At 42.1% G+C, this 22,838-nt stretch overlaps 1 protein-coding gene across 1 annotated transcript in view; it reads left to right on the top strand.

Moving 5' to 3' along the window:
• The window catches only part of FNDC1 (fibronectin type III domain containing 1), a gene marked incomplete at its 5' end in the record, with an annotated part of 43,949 nt that overhangs the window by 4,747 nt on the left and 16,364 nt on the right, over window positions 1-22,838 (top strand). The window contains 11 exons of the mRNA XM_009866604.1: window positions 108-295; window positions 1,652-1,759; window positions 5,079-5,267; window positions 6,053-8,392; window positions 10,133-10,248; window positions 12,019-12,130; window positions 13,117-13,494; window positions 16,542-16,544; window positions 17,925-17,990; window positions 19,914-20,075; window positions 22,009-22,239. Coding sequence (XP_009864906.1) covers window positions 108-295; window positions 1,652-1,759; window positions 5,079-5,267; window positions 6,053-8,392; window positions 10,133-10,248; window positions 12,019-12,130; window positions 13,117-13,494; window positions 16,542-16,544; window positions 17,925-17,990; window positions 19,914-20,075; window positions 22,009-22,239 — 3,893 coding nt within the window. The remainder of the gene's footprint in view (window positions 1-107; window positions 296-1,651; window positions 1,760-5,078; window positions 5,268-6,052; window positions 8,393-10,132; window positions 10,249-12,018; window positions 12,131-13,116; window positions 13,495-16,541; window positions 16,545-17,924; window positions 17,991-19,913; window positions 20,076-22,008; window positions 22,240-22,838) is intronic.

Here is a 22,838-nt window from a genome sequence, read left to right as displayed (position 1 = left end):
CCAGTGCACCCTGCATCTGCTGGCCCTCCCAAAACCCAGCTCAGCTGAGGCTGAGCAGGTCAGGAGCTCCCATGTGAACTTATATTTTCCTGTGTTTCTGATCCCAGGCAATACAGTGTTCGCTATCGGGAAAAGGGGGAGTCGGCAAGGTGGGATTATAAGCAGGTGTCCAACCGTCGGGCGCTGGTGGAGCATCTGGCACCAGACACCGTGTACGAGTTTGCCGTCCAAATCTTGGAGGGAGAAAAAGAAGGCAAATGGAGTGTATCTGTTTACCAACGGACCCCGGAGGCAGGTATGTGTTCAAAAGATCGTTGGGGTTACACAAGACCTAAGGTTTGAGCTGTGTGGTAGGTCTGACTTGGAGGAAAGCTAGAATAAGTGGTTTCCTGGGATAACAGAGGAATGGGACCATGGGGAGAGCCCCAGTGCCTCCTGCCTGTGTTGCTGCAGCAATACCCTGGGGAGCACACAGGGGCTACTCTTTTAGGGCAGCAAGAACGGTGAGAGATGGCTTGGGTATTTCTGTGGGACGGGACATAGAGTCATTAAGTTGTTTAGGTTGGAATAGACTCTTAACATCCTTGAGTCCCCAACCATTAAACCAGCAGTGTCAGGTCCACCACTAAACCATGTCACTAATCCCCTCATCTACACTTCTAAATATCTCGGGGAGTGGGGACTCAACCACTTCCCTGGGCAGCCTGTTCCAGTGTCTGACAACCCTTTCAGTGAAGAAGTTTTTCTTAATATCCAATCTAAACCTCTGCTGGCACAACTCGAGGCCATTTCCTTTTGTCCTATTGCTTGTTACTTGGGAGAAAAGAACCAACGCCCACCTAGCTACAACCTCCTGAAAGGTAGTTGTAGAGCGCAAGAAGCCCGCAGCCTCCTTTTCTCCAGACTGAACAGCACCAGTTCCCTCAGCTGTTCCTCACAAGACTTGTTCTCAAGACCCTTCACCACTTGTTCCCCTTCTTTGGATGCACTCCAGCACCTCAGTGTCTTTCTTGTAGGAAGGGGCCCAAAACTGATCACTTCCATACTCCTGCTGGCCACACTATTCCTGACACAAGCCAGGATGCTGTTTGTCTTCTTGGCCACCTGGGTACTCTGCTGGCTCGTATTCAGCCAACTGTCCATCAACACCTCCAGGTCCTTTTCTGCTGGGTAGCTTTCCAGCCCATCTTCCCCAAGTCTGTAGTGTTGCCTGGGGTTGTTGTGACCCCAATACAAGACCTGGCAGGGGTCAGCACCTTGAATCCCTGCAGCTGGGTGTGTCTCTTTCTTTGAGAGGAGTAGCCTGGCTGCTGTCCTTGCCTGTGGGCAGCAAATTTTAATCCTGCCTCCACCATGTAGCAGCTGTGGGGCCTCTGGTACAGGGAAGTGGTCCATATCAACTAAATTACCTCATCCCAGCTAAGCCGCAGTGGCAGTCTAGTGCAGACAGCTTGTTCCGAAAAGTATGGAATGAAATTCCAACACAGGAGTCTGATAGAGAGATGTAATACAGGACCTGAGCCATGAGTGTTCCTCACATTTATCTTTGAAATGGCTGTATAGCTATTTCTGCTATAAGAAGCAGCATGAGGTGCGTGTTGTGAAGATCAGCTTTCCTTACTTGCCTTTTCTGCATGTGGCTGTTTTATAGCTCCTGCCAGTGCTCCTGAGAATTTGGATGTTTGGCCACTAAAGGGGAAACCAACCTCTGTAGCAGCATCCTGGGATGCTCTTCCAGAGAGTGAAGGAAAAGTAAAAGGTAAGTCATCACTGTTGGATTTTAACCCCCTCGAGGAGCTCGTCTTTTGAAAGCCAGACTGCCGCTCCATGACAAGCTGGAACTGCTGATTGTGCCAGGACTTTTTGACTTGTTAATGACTTATGCCCAAGCAAGATTTCTTGTTTCCAGCCCAGTGTATCCACACCATTGCTAGGAAGCCATCGTCACAGAGTGCCTGGGATGTCACAGAGCTTCCCAGGGTGCCACACATGTATGCTTACCCCTTCTGTTAATAAGCAGGTCCAAATGGAGCTCAAGAAGGAAGTGTCCCAACGGATTTGTAACAGTTAGGTGGAGAAGGAAAAGTTGTGTAGTTGCTGAGAAAGTGAATGGGTTTATGTTGTGTTTTGGTTTTAGTTTATCACAGAAGGAAAGCCTCTGCTTAAGCAGCAAGCGTAAATAGCTATTTCAACAGATATCACACATAAGCCTTGTGTACTACAACGTTACTGTACATGACTGTAAAGCTAATTTGTTAGTGGCTATTTACTTGCATAGGATTTACAAAAAAAGAAAAACCAACAACTTTCTCTGATTTTTTTTTTTTGGCTGCTCCCTTTCTCCAGTGGTTGACAGGTTTGAGTTCTTGAGTTACACAAGTTTCTGGAGGTACCTTATCAGCACTGTAGCATCTCAGGATTTAAAAAACCTTTGGCCTGGAGGGAAGTGTACCGTGTCTGCATACAAGACCTACTTTACGTGTTCTTCAGGGAAGTGGTGGAATTCCTCCCTCTTTGAAGCCAATTGCTTCAGTGAAGCTGCAATTGTGTCCAGGAATTATTATTTCTTAAAGTAGGGTCATACAGGGACATAATGTGAAATTTCAAATCTGCTCCTAATTTTGAGCAGTCTGTAGCCCTTTGTCCGTTTCTGTCTGCTGATGATTCATGCAAGGCAATAATTTTAAAGATACCTGATATTCAAAAGCTGAACATTTAAAAGCGTCTAATATATCTATGTTTTTCTTGAGTATGAAGTATTGCAGGAGAGGTATTATTTTAAAACTAAATAAATGTCCAAAATTATATTTATACTGGCTAAATGAAATCACTGTATTAGCACTTCATAGTACTTTTGGTAGCAGATGGTAATCAGGAATTTTTGTCTTTCAGTCCTTTGTTTTTCAACCCTGTCCTTTCATATATTTATACCACATATTGAAGTAATGGGAGAAAATGCCCTCCAGTAGACATTTGAGTCACCATTTGAGAGTACATCTGCACCTGTGCAATTATAGCAACTCCTGCGTATCTTAAACAAACAAAATGCCCAAAGCTCACCATGCCTTCTAATACATTGATTTTTATTTCTACTGAGCATTAAATGCATTTGCAGATAAAATATTGATGATTTTTTTCTTGGTTTTTATGAACTATGCATGATTTATTTCACAGAATCACAGAATGTTAGGGGTTGAAAGGGACCTCAAAAGATCATCTAGTCCAATCCCCCTGCCAGAGCAGAATCACCTAGAGTAGGTATTTCTTAACACAATGAAGATGAGCTCATTTTCAAGGAGGGGAAAAAAAAAAGCAAAAAAAAAAGCTTTTTCTTTGTTTGAAGATGTTGTTATGTTCTGGAGTGCTCCCATCAGAGCACTGTGACTCCTCAAGAATCATTGTATTTCTTTATGTAGAGAGAGAAAACTGGCAGCCCTTGGAATTTGTTTTTAAAATCCTGTTTTAGTCTAATACTCACACCTCCTACAGAGGATTTAAAAGAGAAGGCTGACATCTTACCTGCAGTCCTTGGGAGTGCAATAGGGGAAACTCCTCTTCATGCCTACAAGTGTTCCTATGGGAATTAAAAAAAAAACCCAGCAAACTTATACAGAGCACAGGTACCACAGCAACCCTAAACTGAGAGGTGAGAGTGGGGTGAATTTCTTAAGTGGCAACAAGACCTTGCTTTGCACTCTCGGCAGTGGTGTTTAGCCCTGGCTATAGCTAAGCACAGCATCTTAGATTTTGATTTTGTTAGACAGGCATACTACAGCTACCATTTGCAATATGCAGTGCTGTTATTTCCTGGAAGAAGTATCTTCTCTGAGTAAGAGCCTCAATCATCCAGGCATGAGTTTTACCTACTGGCCTGTAGGCTACAGCTAAAACCCCTCTAAGCAGAGTCTCAGATGGAAACATTTATATTTGACTTCAGTAATATTGTTTCCAAGATTAAAGTAAGTGCTTTGCTGTTTTCATGGGGATGCCCCTCAGGCTCCAGCACTGCTGAGGAATGAGGCCTTTGGAGCTGGCAGAGCTGCTTTTGCATGACTAGGATCTTCAAGTGCAGTGCAATTATTGTTGTCTCAAGGCTCTGTTGGAAATGTAGACTAAGAAAGTAATTAATAGTAATGCATAATGTCACCTGATTTTAATACCGATGCCTTGAATGATAATTATGTGGCTACACCATTTTGTTTTTCTTCCAAATAATTTCTGTAGGAAAGAAGATTTTTTTTAACATTCTTATTTGCTGTGGATGTAGCTACAGCCAGCAGCACAATTGTGTCTTGTCCACCATTGTGAGCAAGTTCTGTTTTGGAGTAATAGTCTCCAAGTCATGTGTTCATTGCAAATATCTCAGTAGCTAATCAGTAAGTTAAGATTGTCTCTTCCCCTTAGCAAGTCTAAAATCTGTTTGTGGTTTGTCAGCTGTAACAGCACAGGTATTCTGATTATAGCAATGCACACTAGCTAACATTTCCATAGTCTTTCAGACTACAAGTAGTCTGGACGGTGTGTATTTTCCTGGCAATATTCATGCATATTTTCAGTGCAGTTTCTCTTTGTAGGTTTACTCTGTTATTTCTGATTTAGAGTAGTTAATTTTTTCAGAGGACTAATTTTTTTTCCCCTTTATTAGTTGGTGCCAAGAAACAAAAAGAGGTCTCCTGGTGCAGCACACCAAACTGTCCAGTATTTGGTGCTGTAACTCTCTCATGTCTCCCACACCTTCTCTGGAAGTGCATGTGACTGTTGTCTGGCTCCTCTTGGTGACACTTCACTCTGATGAGCATTGTTGCTTATTTATTTTTACAAAGGTATAACTAACATATTGAGTCATTGATGTGATTTGATTTTATCTGCTAAGATGAACAAATTTCAACTTACCTACACATATATGTATATATCTCTCTCACTCATATCTTTATACTCCAGCTGTTGACTCGACGTGCATTGCTAGTGTATTAATTTTAGTAATGCACGTTCTAATTCATCCTGCCCATACAGTCTGTCCGCTGGAAACAGGACTGTTTTCAGTTTCCTCCTTCCAACCGTCTGCCAAATCATTTCAGAATACATTCTTTCATACGCCCCGGCTCTCAAGCCATTTGGAGCAAAGTCCGTCACCTACTCTGGAGCTACAACATCAGCCATAATAGACGGTCTGCAAGCTGGGGAGCGCTATATTTTCAAAATTCGTGCAGCAAACAGGAGGGGACCAGGTCCTCAGTCTAAAGCCTTCAGTGTCGCCATCCCAGCAGGTGAGCACGTGCACCGATTTGGTATTCTACCCGTTTTTGCTTTGGTTCCAGTTAATTCTTACTTTACTGACTTCACTTCCTCTGTGCTCCATCTAACCTGTGGGATTTTACTTCCTTAATACTGTTTCTGTTAGCTCTTTTTATCACTACATAGCCCAAAGCGTTTGTCACTCTCTGTAGCACACAAAAGAATATTTTATGGATATTTTAACATCTTAAATGCATGCCAGACTTCACTTTCTTCGTGAAATCACTATGTGCTCTTGTTATCCAAAGGCCAAAGAATACAGTGCTTTGGGTCTTTGGTTGCACTCTTCCTGATAACTTCCTCTCTTGAAAGCCACTTAAAAGTGTCTTAGATACTACTCCATGCATTTGCTTCGTGCCGAAAAGATGCTGTTGAAGTGACAGAAGATTTGCTGAGTTAACTAAAAATGTGGGCTAGAGCCTCAGATGTGGTAATGCAGCAGCATGCCACCAACATGACTAAGCTCAGCTGAAGATTTGATTCCACTGGTAGGATGTTACAGTCTCTACTTTTAGATACTTGATTTTAATGGCTCCAAGTTTTATCCTAGGTACAATAATTCCACATAAGTACCTTTCTACAAAGGAAAACCTACTCACACAGATTCCACAGACTGTTTAATACGGAAATAATTATTGTATCATATTCTAATAAGTGGTTTTATTCTTGCTACCTGGCTGATTTCTTCTCTTGGTTAGTTTTTTATGTTTCTTCTATTGTTGTAAATAAACATTTTTATTTTGTTTTCACCCCTCAGCTGCTCATGAGGATTCAGTTGCTCAGCGAAAAACAAATAGGCAAGATAATTCAGAGGCTAAAAAACCTGGGAATGCTGGCTCATCTCCTTCTCAAACTTCTTCTGTTTCTGCAGAAGTCCAGCCGTCACTTTCCTCTAAGCAGTCATCTGTTCGTTCACCTAATGTTGGTGATAAAAAGAATCTTCTTTCTGAGTATAAGAATAAAATCTTGACTCGAGGGGTCCCAAGTAAATCTCAGTTGCCTTCTAGAAAGACAGGAGAGCTGGAACCTGATCTCCAGTCCACTGAGGTGACAGATGATCGTGATTCCTCTCAAGAAGCTCTAACGCCACCACCAAAAGCCCAGGATCAGAGGAGAAATGTTAGACCCTTGTCCCCTAGTCGGCCAGTCCACCCTGTCCTTGCCTCAGGGAGGACCTCCGTTCGAACCCACGCATCAGAGGTATCCCGGCAGACGAGCCCAGAGACACACGTGCCACCAACACTGTTGCCGTTGTCAGCACAACACTCTTCTGACTTGGCTGTTTCTAAACACACAGATAATGAAACAAAGCAACTGAGGCAAAGCAACACTAATGTGCCTTCCAAGACCGCTTCCCATCCTCTGCCTGCCAAAAATAAAGTTCCTGCAGGTAATGCAGAAGGAGAGCCAGTGTCTTCTAAAAATTCAGAGTCTAATCACCTGGCTTTGCCATCAAATCGACAGTCTGCTATCTCTCATGAGGTTGTCCCAGGCCATTCCAGTAGGTCTGGCTCTATGGGTCATTCACATCAAGCCTCTTCCAAATCAGCAGATTCCCATACTCGTGGCCGTAATGAGTTTGACAGTGAAGAAGCAGAGGACAGAGCAAGACAGCCCAGTTCAAGGTCACAGCAAACAAGGCTTTCCTTGAGCTCCAGTTCTCGCACGTGGAAGGATTCAAAATTAGCTGCAGCAGCAGTCTCATCAAGATCTGCTGTTTCTGGTCATACTTCACCTCACTCTCGCTCTTCCACCAGTGCCAAATCCAATGGAAAGGATGTTGATAAAAATTATAGAGAGGACTCACAAGATGCAAACCCCTTATTTCCTTCTCTACCCTCTTCCAGGCAGTCTTCTTCAGCATTCTATTACAAGAGAAGAAATTCTCAGGTTGATTCTGATTCTCACCTCAAAGAGGCACACAGTGAAAAGTCACCCCGCTCTGACTCAGAAGAAAAACAAAGTCGAGTGGCTGCTCCAGAAAAGCATTCTGTTTCTCAGTCTTCTCTTTCTAAACATAAGCCTGAAGAACAGGACAGTCAAGAGCTAAAAGAAATGCTTGCTCAATCAAAACCAAGTGTATCTTTGCCTAAAAAGATGTTCCCCTCTCATCTTCCATTGGAGAAGACCTCCCACTCAGAGCCTCCACAGAGGGCACAAACCAGTCCTTCCTTACTGCATTCAAGGGGCCGGCGCCTCCCATCTCATGTCTCTTCTCAGAGTAATGAAGAATTACAGGAAGATGATGATGAGGACCGTGACAGGGCAAGCAGCCACTCTGTGTTTCCTAAAGAGGTGTCTCCTTCTAGGGGATTACCTGCATCTTTCTCTCAGGGAAGCTCAAGTTCATCTCTATCAAAGCAACAGCAGCCAGGTTCTCAGGTACCTTCCTACAACCGAAAACTTACTCAGCCAGACTCCAGTTCTGCCAGTGATACAGCAAAAGACAACCAGAATAATCCAAGGTTGTCATCCACTTCTTCGAGACAAGCACGTCCATCATTACCTACTCGTTCCAGGGTTGCTACAAGAACAGTGTCCCAGACAGAGAAACAATATGACCTGTTGCCCTCAAAAATGTCCAAAGCTGAACTTGCTCGAAAAGTTCCATCCTCCTCTTCATCTAAATCTCGTCAGTCAGTTTCTAATGAAGATGATGATTATTACAGTGAATATGATCAGAAAGAAGTGGAAGAGAAGCCCACATCTTTGGCAGCAAAATGGTCCCCTTCTGTTTCTAGAGGTAACAAAAACACATATGATGACACTACTAGCAATAAGAGGAAATCTATGGACACACTTCTACCTCATAAAGTAAGCTCTGAAGAGGAAGAGAAGGAAAAAACTCCAACTTTAAAAATACCTTCTCCCGGATTACCAGGAAGCTCTGCTGTAACCTCACAGATTACTCAGTCCTCCAACAAGCGTACCCCACCTAAACCAAGCTTTGTCTGGCCACGTTCTTCTACATCTACTGCCACACATACTGTTTCTCCAACAATTTCTTCTTCCACTTTGTCCCCTCGCCAGCGACTGTTGAACTCCAGGCTACGGAGCCCTTCCCAACGGCAATTTGCTAGACCTCCTTATAGACAAGGTATCTCATCTTTGTTATAGTAATCTCACTGAATTGTATTTCCTAAAATCAGCAGTTAGATGAAATGCCCTCCATCAGAATGCAGGCTCAGTTATTTAGTATAACCTATCACTTTTATCTTGGTGGTTCTCTGGGAGCTTAGTTCTTGAGGACATTGCCTAATCATGCACCTTTGGTCCTGTGGTCTGATCTGAGGAGATGACACTTAGGTATTAAGTTGGAAAAAGGGCTGTGTTCCTTATCCAGCAATGACTTCACTGAGTGATCACTGAAATCACATTTGAACTCAGAATATGACAGCCTCTCATGTATATAGTTCTTTATCATATGGATTACTAAAAGGCTTTTGTAGGTTATATAGCACTGCCTTGCCCATCCGTAGGCAGTAAAATGTTTCTTTATGCTATCCTGGCATTCTATGCTTTCTTTAATTAATTTTTAAGCTGCTTTCCTCTTTTTTTTTTCTGAAAGACAGATCAGGGTTACGTGTTCCTATTGAAGACTGCTCACATTGCAGCCAGACCCTCTAATATCTTTATGGCTATGATATAACCTGGACGTTAGAGACTTGCTTTCTGGTAGAATATCTGCTGACCCTGGGTAGTGGAACAGAGGGTCCGCTGCATGTCAAGATGTGTCACCTATTGATTCTCCCTGTCAGCTAGGGAGAATCCCAAACAATCTGTGACTTTTCTAGATAAAGGAGTTTTTTTTCCTATCCAATGCATGGACATGCAAAATAATATCGAGTCACCTGGGTATTTTAGTAAATACTCTCTATGCCATATGTAGATGGAAAGTTTTGCTTGCTGTGGCCTTGCTGTTATGCAGTGAAGACCATGTAGCTGGGCTTTTGTATTTGTTGTGCTTTAGTCAGGGTCAGTGGTGTGCAGAGGTCCACCAGCTTGCACAGCTTTAAGATGGGAGTGGGCCTTAAATAATACTATGGAGGATGAAAAGCTTGGCATGAAAGAATAACAGATTTCTCTGTGGAGGTTGTATAGCAGCTTAATGTTAGCCATGCAATTGGAAATTTAGTAACCGAGGAGAGATCAGTTAATATGTGTTTTCAGCCAATGTATGTATATATTTTCATATATATTTTTCTGGAGACAGTTCTCTGAGCTAGGATATGAAGATTACTGCCCTTTCTGAGCTGAAGGGGCTGCAGTTCAGTGCCACTGCTTCTCCACTTCTGAGCTGAGTGTGTCTCTGTAGCAGTGTTTTTTCAGCTAGAGGAGAGGCCTTCCTTAGGACTCAGGTTAAAAAGAAATTGGAGGTAGTTGCCATCCCTCTCCTTTCAGTTTATCACTACAGCTTCGTACAAGGATAGGATTGAACAAGTAGTTGTGTTTAATAATGGTTTCTTCCTTTACCCCACTTCTCAAATGTTTACAAAGATCAAAAATGTTTTAATGGCTGTAAAGCTGTCCAGAAATGTTTCCCTGCTTTCTTAAAATACCAGGAGGAAATGAATAGACCAAATAAATACGGTAGAAACGAACCAGGAGTGTTTAACCTCTTGACAAAAAAAATATTTCAGATGCTGATGTCATCTTCAGGGATCTGGCTGTGTCACAACAGCTGCTCCAAGCAGAAATAAATACCTGGTTTGCCCAGTGTGATGAGGGCTCGTTCTGCTCTTGTTTATATCCAGATCAGTCAGAAAATGCATTTCTTTTCATTTTAAAATGTGCTTGGCAGGTTGCAGTTAGTAGTGTGTTTTCTTCTCTCTTTCAGGTTACAATGGCAGACCTAATCTTACAACAAAAAATGGAAATGGAAAAGTAATACCTGGTAATAATGGAAAACCAAGTGGACAGAGAGTAATCAATGGCCCTCAAGGAACAAAGTGGGTAGGGTGACCTTCTCTCCAAGTTCAAGATGCTTTTGCCTTTTATTGTACTTATATTTTCATTAAGAAAGAACAATGCCCTCAGTCAACGACGCTGTAAAGTGAGGTTATACTTAATGAACTAGTTTCTGATATTCCGTTGAAATCTAATGACAAATTTTGCATTTCATTATTTGAACATTTTAAATGTCTAATTTAAAGCCTGATACCTTGAATTTTCAACTACAGCGTTACTCCCATAAATACAGTGAAACATTTTTAACTCAAAGTCAGTGGGAATTATCCTCCCCAGTGACTCAGGGCTTGTCTGTTGTGCAGTGTGAGTGGGAACTGTCTGGGAGAGCTGCTGTGAAAGATGTGTTCAACAACGCTTCTCACAGACTCATGCTCCAGGGAGAAACTTGTGAGCAAGAGTATCAAAAAGCAAAGTTACTCCCTAAGTGTTACAGTGCTTTAAAGGCACATATGTAGGCATCTTTAAGCATTTTGCTGTTTGTACAGACTTGTTTCCAGTGGTATTTTCAGAAAAGCTCAGGTGCCATTGATAGGAAGGCCCCACTTGGTGCCTACATGCCAAGACCTTGTCTTTTAAAACCCTTTGCAGTACGTTTATAACTCACTAGTGCAGGGAAGGAACTGGTGTTTCCTGCATGTTTTCCCAAATGCAGGACACTGTGACCATCCTTCGTGGCACCTGTAGAGCTGCTCACACACTGCATGACACATGAAGACATTTATTTTATGGCCACTTCAGTCTTACCATTTACATTAGAGGAACATAAAAGGGTGCATCAGGTATGTCACATTCAGGGGAGGCATTTTGAAAAACATGCCCAAAGCCCTTGAAATACACTCCAGGGAGTGGGGATACCTTCAGAGAAAAGGTCATAGGGCGTCTCTGTATACCCCATGAGAGGAGGGCATTGCCACAAGCAGGATGAATGCTTTGTAAAAGCAAGAGGCTCTATGCCAACATTTGGGACCTGGAGGGCTTCAGAGACTGAACTTGTGATCTGCTGCCCCTCCTACTACAGTCTTTTACCCAGCACCAAAAGTAAGTCTGCCTTGCCAACCTGGAACTGCTACTCACATCCTCTTCCCAGTTTCTACCCAGCACTTAACACCTTTTACCTTTTGCATTTTTGTATTCTGTGGCTCAGAGTCTGTTGCTTCAGGTTAAAACAGCATACAGTTCAGCTATTTTGGGTTGAAATAGCAGCAAGGACTAGTTTTTAACTGCAGTTACCTCTTGAATTCAGTACAAGTTCTCATACAGATTTATTTTATGAGACAAAAGCTTTTGTTTCAGTCTCCTACCCCAATTAAAATCTTAGCTACTTTGTTTTCACTGCTATTTAAATCTAAGCTAACTAGTTTATTTTTCCCTCTTCTTTGATTAAAACATACTTTTAAATCCCATCTTCAAAAGGACTCAGGGTCATACTCATGTCAGTATTACAGGAGTCCACCTTAGGAGTTGTGCAGCCCAAGAAAATCAAGGAAGTTGCTCCTTTGCACATGGAAGCTACAGCAGGCAATATGCGTGTGGTTGTTGTGCAAGTCTGAAGCCCAGGTCCTAGGGATTTGCTTTCTTCAGCAGTGATTTTTCTGTGATTACTGTGCACTTGTGACTCGCTTCTAAAAGTTGGTGGGTGTTGTATTCCTGAACAACACACTTAGCATCTGGATTTCCTCAGGATTTCTGTTGCTGTAAAATTTAATTTCTCCTCCTCCTGTGTTAGCTAAACTTGAATCTATCTATTGCTTTTAGATTGTAGATCTTGACCGAGGGCTGGTGTTAAATGTTGAAGGAAAATACCTCCAAGATTCTCAAGGCAAGCCTCTCCGAGTGAAATTAGGAGGGGATGGACGTACAATTGTTGGTAAGTGACACCTTCCTTCTTTGCAGGAAAACAAAAAAATCTACTTTTTTGTTGTTGTTTATGTGATACAACTCTTGGAGCTGTTGAATGCTTCACACATTCCTATGTCCCATGCAAGCCATTTGGAGTTGCTTGTACCTCAGGTCTCCATCAGACAGTCAACACATTGCAGGATCTGGGAATGCTTTGGGGCATCCTGTGGGGCTCTGGATTACAAGACAGCAAGAATCACACAAGTCCATCTCACTTTTATCAGCATTAGAAAGGACTGTAGAACTGAGCCAGAATAAGGATTGATGCCTGTTTATATCTTTACATACATAGAAATAATTATTTCCAACACTAGCACTATATCAGCTATATGTATGTGGTTATTTTTTTCTTCTCAAACTGACCACAAATAGTAAAAAAAAACCCTGTGTGTGATCTGTGAAGGCACTGCTGTTTGCATATGAGTTCACCTGTATAGATCTCTTGAATGCAAATTCAGAGTCTGCTGTTAAACTGGTTACCATGAATATTTGCACTATCCAGAATTTGGCACAAAAGTTTATCTGCAGTGACAGCATCTCACCAGCTCATCCCAGTTTTTTCCTTGCACATGGTTGACATTAGGCAGCAGAACATGGATTCATCGTATCTTTCATCAACGATTGTGAGACTCACTTAGATTAAATGCAGGCACTGTCTGCATGTGTTGTGCTTCTGAAGTGAAACCTCCCTGCAGTTTTTCCAAAAAGTGTTTATCAAACAGCTGATAAAAGTGAAAACCACTGTGGTTTATCTAAGGTTCTTCTGAATCGTTTTCCAGCTTCCTTAGCCATGGCTCTTTCCTAGATAACAGCCTTATTTTCTGTGAGCTTGCTTACAGGAGGCTGTGATCCCACTTTCAGGGCTCTTCTGGTGTCTGCTGTTGATAAATACCATGCTACATGCCCAAAACAGATTAATGGTGGGCTTTTTTTGGTTTTGTTTTTCTCTCCTAGATGAAAAGGGTGCCCCAATGGTGAGCCCTGATGGAATACCTTTGTTTGGACATGGAAGATTTAGTAAACCTGTAGCGAGTGCACAAGATAAGCCAATAATAAGCCTTGGAGGGAAACCTCTGATTGGTCTTGAAATGATTAAAAAAACAACCACTCCCTCAACTACTACTACAACAACAATACCCCCAACAACTACCACAACGACTACTACAACCACTACAACTGTTGCTACAACTACCACCACAACTCCTGAGCCAACCACTGAACCACCCACTGAGAAACCACCCCCAACCTGTCCTCCAGGCACCTATGGACAGTACGACGACGAGGGCAACTTGCTGTTAGGGTTTGATGGCCTACCCGAGTGCAATGCAGAAGGTAACTTCCTTTTGTGCTGTTTGAGCTTCTTTGGTTGTGCTGCTGGTACAGCACAGTTACACAAATTTAAAGTGGGAATAAGGTAGGAAGGCTGAGCTTAGAGCAGCTGAAAAAGGGCTTCCGCCTTAAGTGTCTTCATTGCAAAACACAACCTAGAGCTGAAGTTTTTCGTGGAAAATATGTTGATTTCAGCAAAATTCTTACCTTGTGTTGAGTCCAGTCTTGTCACATGTATTCATGCACGTGCACACAAGCACATGCAGTAGTTTCGTGGTCAAAGCATTCACATATAAGGAAGTTCTCACTCTAGGCCACAGAAGGGCCTGAATGCTCTATACAGTTTGTCTATTTTGTGTTCATTTCTCGCCATAGATTCTGGAAAGTCCCCCTTTTGAGCCATGGTGGAACCAGCTTTTGCAAAATGACATTCTTGTTCTCTTGCCAGCCCTTGGAGGGAGAGATTGTCTAGAAGGAATGTAGCACAGCATGGATGAAGCTGTGGAAGGACACCCCTGGCTCTGCATAGATAAGGCAGGGAGGTGCACACTAATTTCTCTCTCATCTGGAAAGATAAGCCAGTGTCAGTGCGTGTCATCGTTTCCCTGTTGCGGTTGTACAAGCTTAGGATGTGGTGGCAAACTGAAATCCAAAGCAACCAAATATAAGTCTACTGGAGTCTTAAGGTGTTGAGCTTGTTCATACCACGTTTTACCTGGTTTTGGCCATAACCTAAACAAAAGGTTGACAGTCAGACATCTGATAACTGCAGTACTCAGTTTTAATGGGCAATGAACCTACCTTTCTTATCCCCTGTATGCCTGTATCTCTGAAGCCAAAGCAGATTTACAAGTAAGTACATATAACCATGGCCTAGGAAGATGAACTGTTGCTTTGGAGTGCAGAGATAAGGAAAGATGTGGCGTCAGCAACTCACGGTGAGTATAGGAATAGCACCTTTGGAAAGGATCTCAGAAGCAGAAGACTGAAAATTCACTTACCAGCTACCCTGGGTAAGCAATGAATCAGAGATGTTAGTGCCTTGTGCAGATGGAATTCCAGTGTTTAAAGTGTTAATATTTATCTAACAGCCCCATGTTTGACTGTGTATTTATAGAATTGTAGCTTGCACATGTACATTTACATGGATGTGTATACACACAAACGTGTATAAAAATGACCATCATCGTTAAGTATTTATTTGAAAATTTTTTATGTTCCCTTTGGTGCTTTTGTTATTCTTAATTCTCTTTACAAAAGTGTTCTAAATATTGTTGTATATGGTTGCCCTGGTATTTTCAAAGTTGTCTAAAGGGGACTATGATTTTTGGCAGAGTCTCTCACAATCCCACCAGCTCCTTTTGCTTACCTTAAATGTTGCTTATATCCTGCAATGTTTCCTCTCTTCAGTCTCTGCTATTTGACACCTGAGGGACCTCTTGTGAGAATTCGTATTATAAGAACAGTAAGAGTTCACAAAATGTGGCTGAGGTTAATCTGAGCGTAGGCTCCAAAATCTGAAGAACAAAAAGCTTTGCAATATTATTTTTAGCAGAGTTGTGGGTTGAGGAATTTTCACTTCATTTTATGAACATTTAAAAACATTCCACTTCGTTTTTTTGTCTTCTACCAGATGGACTTACTGAATCCTTGACCATTAGTAGAGGTGTGAATGTAAACTAGTTTTTTGCCCAGGCTGTGTGTTCAATGAGAATGGCCCATAAGTCACTCCTGAACTGTCTGGCATTTTGATAATAGGTCTGCAAACACATCACAGGGAAAGGCTGAAAGGACAGGTTCTGTTTCTTACCTACTGTACAGCTTGAGCAATATTAGTCCCTACCTGGCAATTATGAAAATTTCTCTGAAGATTTTCTTGATCTTTTTATATTTTTTTTACATCCTGGTGGCCTACCTCAACAATGGACAAATGCAGCAAACCAACCTGCCTGTTCCATGGAGGAACTTGCTTGAAAAGTGTGTCTTTGTGGTATTTATTCAGTGATAATAGTTTTTGTTGAACACGTGCAGTATCTGTTTCAAGAGGGATAAACAGCTATTACTTGAACTATCAAAACATTTAATGCAGTTTTCCCGTGGCCATTTTCAAATCATAATTTTATGTTGTCATTCCTTTTAATCTGAGTCTGGGAATGACTCCACATCATTTAATGAAATTAATGAATTTAATGTAACTTTTTCTGCCATAACTCGGTATTTGTTGCTAAGTGCTTTACTCATAAACAGTCAGAGGCTGCAAGTGCCAAAATGTACTGCCAAGCATTCTTGCTTAAGCTTTGGCAAATTCACTTACTCTGTGGCAGGATTTTTGCTTGACCTAGCAGAATTTATTGTCAACATTTCATTTGATTCAGTGGTCTTTAATTTTCAAAGAGTTTGGCCACACAAGTGTGATTTGTCAGTGGGATCGGTTAAACTTTATCATGAACTCACAAAAAAAAAAAAGTTGGAGTCTTAGCCACGTGTTCCATGTGATAAAATCAAGTGATGGTTGCATCCTTACAGATGCCAGAAGTCTATGGCAAGCAATTGTAGCAAGACCTAGCCTCTTTTGATACAAACAGGATTTGCTGAAAAGCTGCAGCGAAGGGTGATGGAGCAAGCTGGAGAACTGCAACTGGTGTATGTGCAAAAGATTATAAAGTGAGAGGTCTTTTGGGAAGTACCCCTATTGTTGCCATGCTACGGCTGATGCTAAAGAAGCACACACTGAATTAGAAGAGATTGAACGAGTCGAGAAGAAGAAAATAAAATTTGGTTTTGCTGGATTGTATGTGGGCCAAAGACTAACTAGCTAATAGATGTGAAATCTGCCCATGAAGGACTGCATATCTGAGCCTCTTAGTTACTTCCATGTAGTTAAAGGTAAGTGCATGTGCTGTAGACATGAGCTGATGCTGGCCGACTCTGGTGAGAAGATCTGCAGAATTGAACAGGAGATCTACTGTGTCACTGACTACCCTCACAGGAGTCAAGTGGCCTCTAAGTGGATGATCTCCTAAAGAGTGGCTGCAGAAGTCTGTCTTGAGAAGGTGTCAGATTTTGCTATACAAATGTCTGACAGGAATTAACCCATTTTCTGTATTTCCAAAGCTTATTTTGGCATTAGAGTCACTACTGTGTATTTAAAGGAAACTTATCTTATTAGAAAAAGGTCAGTCTTGTACGATAGTTGTTGGCTCTAAATAAAAGTAACCTGGAAAATGAAAACATATCTTTCAGATTGTATTTGTGAGCTATTTGACATTGGCAAATGAAATTTTACGTTGTTTGTATTTCTATCTTAGTAAAACTAACATTATTGCTTTCATATCAAGTGCTGCAGGAACACTACCAGTTTGTAGTGTACTGAGGTCAAAACTGTCTTTCTCTTGTCTTTGTTCACACACTGGCCTCTTCCTAGCCCCAGCGTTCCCTTTAAGACTTCTAATTGTACCTGCAGTGGGTTCCAACACAATGCTTTTACTTTGTTTACATTGCTTTCCATGGCTAATGTGAGCTTTTGTACTCTTTGGCTTCCCTGAATAACATGCAGAGAAATGCATTTCTCAGGGAGGCCTTCAGGATTCACAAGATAAGATACTTGATGGTTGATGCATCTGGTGCCAGATACATGACCTGCAGAGATATTAGAGATTATATATAGGGACAGGCATCTGGGAAGTCCGTGGGTACATTTGCATTGGGTTTTGGGGTGGATTGAGAAAGTGGGTTTGTGTGCAAAAACAATTCCTGCGGGATGAAGCTAAAGCAGAAGCCAGTGCTTCAGGATGACACATATATGCCCCAACCTGTACTGGGCATTCTGTCCACAGGATCAGACTAGAGCTAGTGCAAAGTAAAACCCCAGAAAATCCAGCACCAGTCACTTCATTCCACAAATTCATTCCTCTTGGACTGCCTTATTTGCTAGCATGGACATCATCTGTAAATGTCATGGCTCTGTGGATTGTTTGTTTTTTATTCCTCCACAAAAATATTTGAATAGAAGTTTTAAGTTTATTTGAATTGCTTGGTTGTTTTTTTGGCATATTAGTGTTGCACATTTGCTGTTCCTGAGACTATCAAACATTGTCAAACCTTGACCTGAGCATTAGGCAGTTGCTGGCAGCCTGCCTTTGCTCCAGAGCTGCTTCCAGAGCTCTTGGAGGTGAAGCACTCTCAATTTTGAGTAGCAGACTTACACCCATTTTCCCACAGCAAAACTCCTAGCTACTCATCTGTCGTTCTAAAAATGTGGAGTGGACTGGACCATCACTGTGTTGTCTGTAAACTAGGCAGTTATTTTACTTCTTCACAAATAGGCTGGTTAAAAATTTTTATTTTAAGCTTTATTCCAAAGTATTTTACTAGGAGGATAGATATGAGACCATTTTATTCCTATAACACTTTTTTATTTTCTTCTTCAATAGATACATTCTCAGGACTGGATTCAGATGTGACAGCAACTCCAGAGGCATATGCCATATATGATGATGGTACTGTTTAACCGTAAAAGTCTATTGCAAGTGGCATGTTTTGCGTTGTTTCTTCCCCTGTCTTTTTTCTTTCAAATTGAGCTCAAGGGGGCAGATTAGTGAATGAGAGCTTAAGGAGGCTGTGGTGAGCTGGAAAAGTTCCTTCTAGAGTTCTGTGTTGTGGGTTAAGAGCAAGGGCGCAAAGGCAACTGTTTCTAGACATTAAAGTCCCTTTCTGTCAATCCTGCAGTCTTAAGAGGAACCTATTGTGAAAATAAATTACATTCAGTGCTGGGTCATACAGTCACCGCTTCAATCTTAGATATACTTTCTCTGGTACAACTTCTAACTCCAGCCCAGGCAAAGTCAATAAATTCTTCTGAAATAGAAAATCCAAATAACAACTAAGCCCTGGAAACTTGAAATACCTTAGTGATTTTTTTACGACTCTGCAGGCCTGAATGCATTCTTTTTGTCTTCTTTTTTATTTATGTATAGTCTGTATTCAGACTGTAAAACATGCTCATACTGAACAAGATCACGTATATATGACTAATCTGCCAAATCCATACAGAATTTAAATTGAAGAAGTCTGAAATCAGATAAAAGTAGAAGAGGGAGTTATGTTCATGTCATCTTGATAATATAATCCAGGACACACAAAATTTATCTGAACAGGAAGCCTCAAGTCCCACCATATAATTAAAAATTTGCATAGGGAATGCAAATTCACAATTACTGGAAGTAGCTTTCACTTTCTGCCATCAGTGACTTCTAATGTTCTACTCCTTTTAATCCTCAAATTCCTGCTCCTACCTCTGTATATTAAAGTAGGTGAGTGCAGACCTCTGTTAAACTCAAAGCTTTTTAGTAGAATTTATGGCTCTAGAATAGTGAAAGTTTTTTTCATTGTGGGTGGCGTGCTGGGATCTTAAGTCAAACCACCAACAACAACAGAAAAGTATTTTAAAAGGGAGTGCAGCAGCTGAGAGGAATATCATAGACTTTTGTGCTTTTTATTCTGATCATTTCATACTGAGGCAAACATTTAGAGTGTGGGGAGGAGAGGATGAAAAAAAACCTGCAGAAGTCCTACATCCCGTGTTCTTTGCATCCCATAAAAGCAGAATATCCTCAGTGCACAAGTCTTTTGCCAGGCCTCCCCTTAGGTGCGAGTCACGTGCAGAAAACAAATGCTTTAGCAGTTTAAGCAGAAAATGCCCAAAGCCATGAGCTCAGTCCCACGGCCTGTATGAGGGCACAGAAGGGATGCCAAATGCTTCTTTCTATGTCAATCTGGTAGCGCAGTAGATTTTCAAAGAACTCTGGGTTTAATAGGACTGGATATCAAGGAGGATTCAATATCAGGAGATTCACGTGGGCCAATTTGCTTTCCCTCATGGTCCTAATGGAACCACAAATGGCAAGTACAAGACTCTATCCCTCTTCACTTGGAAGACTGTTTAAGAGCAGTACGAACCAGCTCTAGCATCTTACAATAATAATACACAGTCAAAAAAAAAAAGGCCATTTTTTTACTCCTTTATTTCCTTCGTTTGACATCTGTGGGCTGTGGCTGGGGATTCAGTTACTGTGCTGTCTTCTCTTGGGGATTGTGAGGGGAGGTGAGAGACAAACCGCATTCAGGATATTGCTGTATGAATCCATTGGTCTGTTGTCATTGTTTAACTTGTGTGAGCAAGGTCTAAATCAGCAGCAACACTTGCATTATAAGGCAGAGACTTTGTGCTTGCTGTCCATCAGTTTGGTAGAAATCCTTGCAAAGCTGAAGTGTGACTTAGAGGGCCGTAAGGAGTGTGCAGCAGCTAGGGCAGGGCTTGTGGCATTTCTTTGGGACTGTGGGACAGGAATGTTTCCCTTCTCATAGTTAAGCCAAAATAATGTCAATCAAGCTAATATTTTCATTTTATGTTTCTTCTGAAGACTATGAGTTTTTTGAGAGCACTTTGCCACCGACCACCACCACTGTCACGACCACCACTGCTTCCACAACCACAGAATTGGAAGTTGTCTATCCAGAGACCAGTGTTGTTGGCACTGGCCCCGAGTCAGAATATGACATTGCTGGGAAGAAACGATTCACTGGTAAGGACATTCTTCAGCTTATGTAGCTTACTACTTGTGCTGCAAAGAATTCATGTTACAGCAAGGTCAGCCCTTAAGCCGAGACCATTGTGCACATACGCCCAGCAGACTAGTGTGTGGTCTCTGTAAGGACTTCCACCTGGGAAACCCAAACAGCAGTTCTTTGTTCACAGCTTTGATGCTTGCGTGTCTGTGTGTGGACACACACTGATTTTGCTGAAGCAGTGCTAACCTCTTTGTGCTCCTTCAGTGTAAGTGTTCTGCTTTGTAGTCTGCATTGTGTTCAGTTTAGCTGAAGTCAGTAAGAGAGTAAGAATATCTGCTCTGGTGCTCAGTTCAGCTCGACTGTGTCTTTTTAAGTTTGCACTAGTAGTTCAATCAGTGCAAACCTTCATGTAGGAGTGAGTCTTTCTCTGCGGGACCTGATTCTTCTTCACTGACCCATGCAACCCCAGTGCTTTCACGTGCCTTTCACAGGTGTGTATGTCAAAGGTGTGCTTCGAAGACAAGGAATGAATGGTATTTTGGATATGAACTTTCCAGAAAGTAAAGACAATAGAAACAAATTTTACTTTGCTGTTTGTCTATACTCTGTGGAAGGAACTTGGTGAAGGAATCCCCAATACACTGGCGTGAGTCTGGCTGCTGTAAGTGAGCCATGCAAATGTGTAGGTGGGTGTTGTGGCACTGACTTAGAGCTGCTGGGGGCCAGACCGCATGGATTAGGAGGTGTGTTCCAGCCTCCACCTCAGATTGGTGAGCCCCCTACAGCCCTTTACAAATCTCTGGCATTTGAACTGAGGTCAGGTCATCATTTCAGATGGGAGTACAGAGGATGGAGAGTCAGCTTTGACTCATGTCTTGCCTTCACTTCCAATATCCACAAGCTTCACATGGCTTAGAGTGGAGCTCTGCTGCTGGAGTAAAATATTTATTTTTATATATGCTAAGACTTTTTCCAGTGCCTCTTCAGTTTTTCTGTCCAAACAATTTCATGATGTTTCTATTCGGCTCTCTCACTGACAGTGCTTCTTGATTCATTTAGCTCAAGAGGCTAAAATTAACTTCATTGCAAGATCTGGAAAAAATCCCCTTAGGGCATGAAATCCAATAAGATAAACCAAGAAATGTTGGTTTATGAACATTTTAAGGCACTAGGGAAATAATATTACCATTTCAATGAATTGTATTATTGCAACTGAATAAACATTTCCAAAGCAAGTTTTATAGTCCTTACTTTGACTGTTACAGTGACTTTTAAGGCAACAAAAAGATAGTTTAATCTTTTCCTGAAGTGCAATTCCAGTCAATATAAAGCTTTTAAAAACAGAAGTTACAGATTGGGAGTAATGCCTGGAAGGTAGGGACTCATGACTGTTGGTCCCTAACTACCCAGGGCACAACAGCAATAATCCCTTCATCTAACCTGGTTGGACTTCACCTTGAAATTACTCTTCTTTTTCTCTCTGTTGTTTCACTCCGGTTTCAGGATATTTGTGCAAGAACCAACCGCTTAGACCTATAAAGTCTTAGATGTTCTGAGACCCTGGCAGGGATCTATTCTCGCCTGTGGAAAGGTAGAGAGTTTGAGTGACATTTTCACCCCACCTTCCAGAGCAGCTGAAGTTCCTGCAGTCAGACAGCTCTCTTCTGCATCCTGTAGCAAAGATGATGCTCCTGTCTTTGCAGAAATAAGTTGTGAGAGGCAGGTAGACCTGAATGTTGACATCCCATTGCCCCTGCTCATCAATCAAATTGAGTGTGAGGCGTCCTGTCTTGGCAGCAGTGAACCATCTCTGGGCTGGAAGGGGAGGAATTTTAAAATGCATCACAAAACTTGACTCTCGTCTTTTCAGGAGATTGCCAGCCTGTGTACTACTCTGCAGTACCTATAAACCACTAGCTAAATGCCCCTCTTTCCTGTCTCTTCCAGCTCCTTATGTGACCTATCTTAATAAAGATCCAGCAGCCCCTTGCTCCTTGACAGAGGCCCTGGAGCACTTCCAAGTGGAAAGCCTCGATGAAATCATCCCTAATGACCTCAGAGAGAAAGATATACGTCCCCTGAAAGCCCCTCACAACATCACTGTCGTGGCAGTCGAAGGCTGTCACTCCTTTGTCATCGTGGACTGGGCCAAGCCTGCTCGAGGAGACATGGTTACAGGTACTCTTCTGAGCGTGGCTCTTCTGATGGGGGCAGTGGGGAAGGGGAAGATTTTCTTAAATAACTATTTTTATCTTAAACTGAGCCAATGGCTCATGAAATTCTCTCTGCAGTTTTCTGAGGGAGGTGAGTTACTTTCTGAGGGGTGAGAAAAGTCCCTCTGTCATCCCTCAGTGCCAGACCAACCAGCCCGCATAGGTCCAAATATCTCAAGATTTTGATGCTGATTTTGTGCCAGTGGTTCTGAAGGCACCGTTTCTCACCTGGATGGTAGCGGTGTTAGTGCTTTGCTCAAGTGAGCACTTCTGCCCGAGGTAGTGCCCTCAGCTCCACCCAAGCCTGCCTTTGGAGCATCTTTCACTCTCGGTTTCCGTCTGCTTCACGCATAGGTAACTTCATGGCCAGAGCCTGTCTGGGTCCTGCCTGGCTGTGAACGTGGCTACGGAGTGACCTGTTTGCCTGTAAAGGGGCTTCTGCCTTGGTGATGTTCTCTTTTGTAGGAAGAGAGTGTATCAAAATCGATTATCTCTAATGGAATCTGTGGCCTAAGTTACACTTACTTTGTTTTGATGAAGTTTTGCTCAAATGTCAGTCTGACA

Source organism: Apaloderma vittatum, unplaced genomic scaffold, assembly GCF_000703405.1.
Source record: "Apaloderma vittatum isolate BGI_N311 unplaced genomic scaffold, ASM70340v1 scaffold4610, whole genome shotgun sequence".
Taxonomy (NCBI): domain Eukaryota; kingdom Metazoa; phylum Chordata; class Aves; order Trogoniformes; family Trogonidae; genus Apaloderma; species Apaloderma vittatum.
This window is presented reverse-complemented; position numbering and strand designations above follow the sequence as displayed.